We start from the raw sequence: 7,500 nt of genomic DNA on the forward strand, positions 1-7,500 counted from the left end.
ACTGAAAGAAGCACTTTCTCTCTCTGTCTGGCTGTGTCTCTCTCTCTCTCTCTCTCTCTCTCCGTCTGTCTGTGTCTCTCTCTCTCTCTCTCTCTCTCTCTCCGTCTGTCTGTGTCTCTCTCTCTCTCTCTCTCTCTCTTTCCCCACTGTATAATCTCTCTCTGAGCTTGTCTTTGAACTGTGTTTTTGCCTGCTGGAATGGAAGATTGGCTGAAACGCCGGAGGAATTCTGTCAGCTGTAGGTCAGCAACAGGATCCCGAATCTGACAGTCTGACAGTTCAGTCTCTCACACTGGATCTCGGGTCTAATGAAAAGACACACTGCCACTCCACTGGCAAATTTTGGGTTGCCAACCTACATTTGAAGAAGCACAACGTAGACAATCCTCCCAACACAGTCTGGAGTTAGCAGTTTGTTTACTAGTGACAGAAAAGTCATTGTCAGTCACGTCTTCATCGATGGCGATGAGTTTTCAGAGTGTGTGAACTGACCACAGACGCGAGCGGCGTGCTCCCCATGGCCCATGGCCACTCGCAGACACTCGTGCCTGTATTAGAGAGTCACTTTTTTATCGAAATTCGAATGTAACTTTGAATGTGGGGGAGAGGGGGGGGGGGGGGGTGTTCGATATGTAATTGACCCATCCAAATTAAAATAATAATAATATTGTTTTTTTGCGGCGGGGGCATTTTTTTTAAATGTAATTCCTTGATGATCCAGCAGAGGGCGCTCCGCTCTAACAGCTTGACCTATCCTGACCACCTGACATGTCTTGACACAAACTTGTTGTTTGATGACAACAAGACAAAATTGATGCGGCCGAAGCAGACTGATGCAGAGTGCAGACGCCAGACAACAACAAAGCTAGGCGCGTAGCGGACAATGACAAAACTAGCCTCAACGCGACTCACAACTTTATATGTTCGAACATTTTGCGGTCAATTAAAGTTCGTTCGAACTTTAATTTTGGAAAAAGTGACAGCTCTAGCCTGTATGGATGCCCGACCAAGCCGGAGGTAACACGGGGGCGTGAACCTGCGACCCTCGTGTTGGTAGGCAGGGAATCTACCGCTACACTATATACTGTAGCTAGCTGACCAATTTAATTGTCAATTTTGCCGCTCTGCTGTTTGCTCTCCATTCAGCCTGGATAGCCTGCTAAATGCGGATGCCTCTGTTCCTATGTGCGCTCGCAGAGGTCAGTGTTGTTTCCACAGCAGCTTACTTTCGTCCCAGAGTGATTTTCTTCTTATGAAATTGATTTTCTCTTATAACATTAACACCAGCGATTGTCCGACCAATAAGAATTTGGTCAGACTGGAGCGTATCGCCCAACCGACCGACCGACCAGAATTTGTCAGCCATAGTGAAGTGAAAGTGAGGCTGATTCCAACAGGGCCTTCAAACATGCATTCATTGAAAAGACTTCATTACCACTGAATCCCAGATGTGTCTGCTGCCTGCCGGCTCCAGTCACTCTAAGCCTTTTTGTTGTCAGGGCACACTGCAGCAAAACAACAGCGTCTCAGGGCCCAAACAATGGCTGATTTGCTTCAATAGGTTTTCAAATAGGGATAAAAATGGCTGCCAAGTATCAGAGCACGAGTCTGTAAGTGAGTTGATCCACACACACAGCTATAGCTAATCATCCTCCAGATGATCCAAACATGGTGAAACATAGGGGAGGAGCTAGATGTATATAGTGCTATAGTGTGTGCAGGTGCTAACAGTGGGAGATGAGTTTAACGTCTCGAGAGAATCAACCTCCTGCAGACGTGTGTGTGTGTGTGTTTGTGTGTGTGTGTGTGTGCACGTGTGTGTGTGTGTGTGTGTGTGTGTGTGTGTGTGTGCACGTGTGTGTGTGTGTGTGCACGTGTGTGTGTGTGTGTGCACGCGTGTGTGTGTGTGTGTGTGTGTGTGTGTGTGTGTGTGCGTGCATGCGTGTGTTAAAGACAGAGGTACTCACTCCATCATCGACGCGGGTATGGCACAGCAGTCCTGTATAGCGGTGAGCGGCGAGGTTAGGTGGGCGGTGTACGAGGCCTCCACCACCTGCTTGTTCCTGTTCACCACGTCCAGGTAGCGGTTGAACTTCTCACGGATCTTCTTGGCCAGCTGCAGAGACACACACACACAGGCACAGACATGTTGGTATGGCGATGGCTTAAGTTGTGACAACATTTCCCATTCACTTAGATTATATTCACACCTCGTGTACAAACTCCCTACCTGCTAAGTCCCGAACTTTGACCCTTAGCTTTAACCCTAACCCTAACCGTGAAAACAACTTGCTTCTTGTGAGGACCTTCAAAAGTGAGACATGTGTGACTGGACAAGAGCCTACATAAGAGGGTTTTTTGGTGCTCACAAGTCAAAGATGGAGCTACACAAACACACATTCGCACGCACACACGCGTGCACACACACACACACACACACACACACACACGCACACACACACACACACAGGCTATAGGGCAGACTAGTAGTCTCATGTCGCCACACCTCCAGCTCAAATGACGGCTTGTTTACTATTGTAGGACTGGCAAGGAGGTTGCTACAGTAAGCTAGCTGCTAGCTAGCCAAACCAAACTTTTGGCAAGGCGCAAAAAACAATCTCTCAGCTCCACGTCTTGAGGAGAATTTCTCCAGACTTCAGACTTTTGGTTTGCGTCATGGTTAGGCATCAGTGAATTAAGATACCAACAACACGGTGCAAAAATGATCATCAATCATCACATATGCCCATGCATGCAAAATGTGCACAGGAGCACAAATGCAAAATATTCAAAAATGAAGCTAAGCAAGTTAGCAACATCAAAGGTGGGCAGAAGTCAGGCTCTAGCGAGTGTGTAATCCATCAGTGTTAACCCATTGATACCTGATGCAGCATTTGTGTGTATAATCCCTCATTTGTGTGCGTATCCCTTTAAGACCGCGAACCGCGTTAACGCGGTTCGCGGTCTTAAAGGGATACACACACAAATGCTGCATCAGGTATCAATGGGTTAAAAGCAGAACAGGATGATGGATGTCTGATGCGAGCGAACACAAACCTCTCCACTGCCACACAGCGCGCCCGTCATCAGTTCAGGGGGAAATCCACCCCAAAATCAAACGCAGTCAAGGGACGCTGGGCAGATGGAACATTAAAGGGGGAAAATCCACGTTGAAACAGGATTGACATGCGGGACTAGAGACTCCAAAGACCATGACAGTCATTCATTCATTCATGACAGTCAGACGTTCATGACAAAGCTAGAAACTACTTTATGTTCACGCATCTCGTGCCACTCGGTGGTGTCGCGCACCGACGTAAAGATTATTTCTATTTGTCAGTCTCTTGCATAATCCACATTTCTCCAAAAAGTCCGCTATTTGATTTCCCACACTGACAACCAAGTCATGTTTTAGATTTTCATTGATTGCATTATTATTACTATTAATATTAATACTATTATTATTTATTATGATTATCATTATTATTTATTATGATGGTTATGATTATTCTTATTATTTATGATGATGATTATTACTAGTATTATTATTATTATTAGAATTATTATTATTTATTGTGATTATTATTATTATTATTATATTATTAGTCTTCTCTTGGTCCCAAAAAAACCTCTCCTCTACCTCCTTTGCTAATTAAAGCAGCAACAATTTGAGATACACGCTTCCTGCAGAGAGTAATGAATTGTGTTTTAGGGTGTATTTTACGTTTAAACGCATGGAAACTGAGAGCAGGAAGGAGTGGCGTTTCTAAACAAAGGCACTGGAGCTAATTCAATCAGTGTTCACTGGGGCCCTTACTGCGGGCCCCTGGACAGGCATACATTACACTTTCTCTCTCTCTCTCTCTCTCTCTGAAGGGCTGAGTTCTGCTTGAGCACACAGCCCAGGGCTCATTCAAAATGGGATTCCAGCCCCTTGGGGGAAACTAATAACCAGCGCAGCAGCAGCCCCCTGGGGGACATTAATAACCAGCGCACCAGCGGCTTTTCACAACAGGTTCCTGTTCCTGCTCTCTGTAGCCAGAATGCCTAGGACGACGTTATGAGGAAACTGGGGAACTAACCATTGAACTTGAAATCAGTGGCATGATCCACTGGACTCAAGATTAGTAAAGAAAGCATTTCATCTAAAATCGTGCTCTTTGCAACCACCCTTAAATTAATATTCATAGGTGTGAAAAATGTCAAAAAATATTTTATTCCTCTTTCAAACATTCCTGAGAATTACAAGTACTAACCTTTTTTTCCCAAACATCTATGACCTGGTGTGTTATTGGAGTAACAATAAAATTGCAATTGGTAATCAAAATGATGATGATCCTGTTAGGAAGTCATCCATTATTGCCCAAAACTGCACATTATATAATTATTCTGCCCTTGAAAGTCAAAGCACAGCGATTTCTTAGTAGTAGTGAAACAGAAAAAAAGAAAAAAAACTTCAAAATGCAGTCCTGCCCCAGTAAACATGTTGGTACAGAAGTGGACACAGTATGTCATTTAATAGTATTTCTGGATATTGAAATTAAATCTAGCCCCAGCAATGAAAATATAATGTGATCAGTTCGCTAAATGGCAGAACGGAGTGCAGTAAAAGCAAGTGGATGACATGTACTCTATTCTGTAAGTGAGTAGCTTCTTTGTGTACTTTGGGAGTAGCTTTTTATTTAAGTCAATAATGATGTGAATCGCATCTAATTTTCAAGACTGCTCAACATAGTCTATCTAATGTGCACTACCAGTATCAACGGTGTATTTACAGAGAGTCAACACTAAACACATGTGAATGCTTTTGTGGGAGGAGTCAGTCATGCTTCAATTCACTCTGATCCTCATAGCAGAGCACATAAGCACGCTAATTACATGGCATATTTTCATGTCACCTCTTTATCTTTGCTGTTCTGTCTTCAAATGCACTTTACATGGGCCATATATACACCCACATTCATTCACAACTTTTCTGATAAGAGTTAATAGTACTGTAGTAGATAGAGTTAGAGCTATACGTAAGTGGGATTTAGTTTCTGCATAATAAATAAAACAATTGCATTTTGGATTTCTTTGGCGAGCTACTTATTGATCGCCCACCACGAGCTTGGACAGCCCTGGGTTATATTAGGGAAAGTCAGAGTCATGTGTCATCAGATCCAATATCACCTTGCTGGCCCTCAGCCAACCATGGCACATGTTGATGATCAGTTCTTCTGACGGTTGGGTTTTTGGAGTGCATGGAGAAGATCTTATGTGTGCATGCCTTTTTATGCAACTCATGAACTTTTGTTCCGAGTACATCTTATACAAGCTTTTTACTTCTAAATGTCATCCAAGCAACAGCACGTGAGCACGGTTGTGATGGTCCTGGTGTGAAAAGCAGGGACAGACAGTCTGGCTCCAGATGTTGCAGAACGGGTTGGACAGTCTTCTCTTGCTCTTTCTATGTGGGGCATGACACCATCGTCATCAGAGACAGACAGTCAGCAGACTCATGTCTGTGGACAGGGAAGTGAACCGTCACATCACGACACCACTAGTTCTGAAATCAAATGATAACGCAACGGAGAAGCCATTATACGTGAACAGAGAAAACCTCAGGTTAACCAAACATAATCTAATAAAAGTAGACAAGTTAGCTACTTAATCCCACCGTAACCGGACCCCCGTTGTCCACATCCCATCATTAGCGGTGCCTGCACAAGTGGTGTGATTCAGGCCCGGGAACAGGGAAACGGACCACGAGCCATCGACTAGCCAGCCGCTATTCCTATTAGGGGTTTAACAGAGGCCTGAGGCGCAGCCCACAATTACTCCTACTACACCACCACGACACACACACACACACACACACACACACACACACACAAAGACTGTGCTCACTCACACAGGGACGTAGCGTAAAACACTAGCGCACACACGCGCACACACACACACACACACACACACACACACACACACACACACACACACACACACACACAGTACTGTCCATGCATGGTAGCATGGCAATTAGCTTCAGTGGACTTCGTATTAAAAAGGGGGAAAATGGGCCAGTGTTCAACTAAGCAGTATTTCCATAGCCGGAGGGAGGGAGATGGAGAGAGAGACAGGGAGAGAGAGAGGGAGAGAGAGACAGGGAGAGAGAGAGGGAGAGACAGACAGGGAGAGAGGGAGAATGAGAGACAGGGAGAGAGGGAGATGGAGAGAGAGAGAGACAGGGAGGGAGAGAGAGAGAGAGACAGGGAGAGAGAGAGAGAGAATGAGACAGAGAGAGGGTATTTTACTTAGGTCACAGTTTTGTGACCTATAATTAATGAGTAACAAAATGTCTCGTTTTTGCTTATTGCTTATATTATATTAATATTTTATTCTATTCTATCCTATTATATTATATTTTATTCTTTTTTGCTTTGTTTTGTTTTTCACTCTCTTCTGAAGATTTCAAAATAACAACGGTTATTTACAGATTCTGTGAATTTTTGTTAATATACTGTAATTGCTCACTATTTTGCACTATCACCATTTAACTGCCCGTTTATTACAGTTCTGTTATTATTCTGTATAGATCCCGGTCAACAATGGTCTTCTATTGTATTCTATACTATCACATTCCATTTAATTTTCTTTTCTCTTCCTCTTTGAATATCTTCAGATTTGGTGATTTATGTTACTGGGTAACAAAATGTCTTGTTTTCTGTTTTTGATTCTTTGTAACTGCTAAGTGTTGCTAATGTATGCTTTGGCAATGTAAGATGCACCTTATCATGCCAATAAAGCCCTTTGAATTGAATTGAATTGAATTGAGAGAGAGGGAGAGAGATAGACAGGGAGAGACAGACAGGGAGAGAGGGAGAGAGAGAGACAGGGAGAGAGAGAGAGAGAGAATGAGAGACAGGGAGAGAGAGAGAGAGAGGGAGAATGATAGACAGGGAGAGACAGACAGGGAGAGAGAGACAGGGAGAAAGAGACAGTGTGAGAGAGAGAGAGAGAGAGAGAGAGAGAGAGAGAGAGAATGAGAGACAGGGAGAGAGAGGGAGAGAGATAGACAGGGAGAGAGGGAGAGAGAGAGACAGGGAGAGAGAGACAGGGAGAGCGATGGAGAAAAGAGAGACAGGGAGAGAGATGGAGAAAAGAGAGACAGGGAGAGAGATGGAGAAAAGAGAGACAGGGAGAGAGATGGAGAAAAGAGAGACAGGGAGAGAGATGGAGAAAAGAGAGACAGGGAGAGAGACGGAGAAAAGAGAGACAGGGAGAGAGATGGAGAAAAGAGAGACAGGGAGAGAGATGGAGAAAAGAGAGACAGGGAGAGAGACGGAGAAAAGAGAGACAGGGAGAGAGACGGAGAAAAGAGAGACAGGGAGAGAGACGGGGAGAGAGAGACAGGTAGAGAGAGAATGCGAGACGGACTGTTAACAGAGCGACTTAAAAGCAACCAGAGAGTTGTAGCCCTGTAAATTACAGTTTAGGTTACAGACTGCCACACTGCAGCCA

The 7,500-nt window shown here is 44.3% G+C and overlaps 1 protein-coding gene across 1 annotated transcript in view; it reads right to left on the bottom strand.

The window, feature by feature from the left end:
• Positions 1 to 7,500, bottom strand: part of cachd1 (cache domain containing 1) — a 134,027-nt gene that overhangs the window by 70,933 nt on the left and 55,594 nt on the right. The window contains 1 exon segment of the mRNA XM_083647765.1: positions 1,968 to 2,116. Coding sequence (XP_083503891.1) covers positions 1,968 to 2,116 — 149 coding nt within the window.

This window comes from Poromitra crassiceps (assembly GCF_964638095.1).
Source record: "Poromitra crassiceps genome assembly, chromosome: 12".
NCBI classification, from domain to species: Eukaryota; Metazoa; Chordata; class Actinopteri; order Beryciformes; family Melamphaidae; genus Poromitra; species Poromitra crassiceps.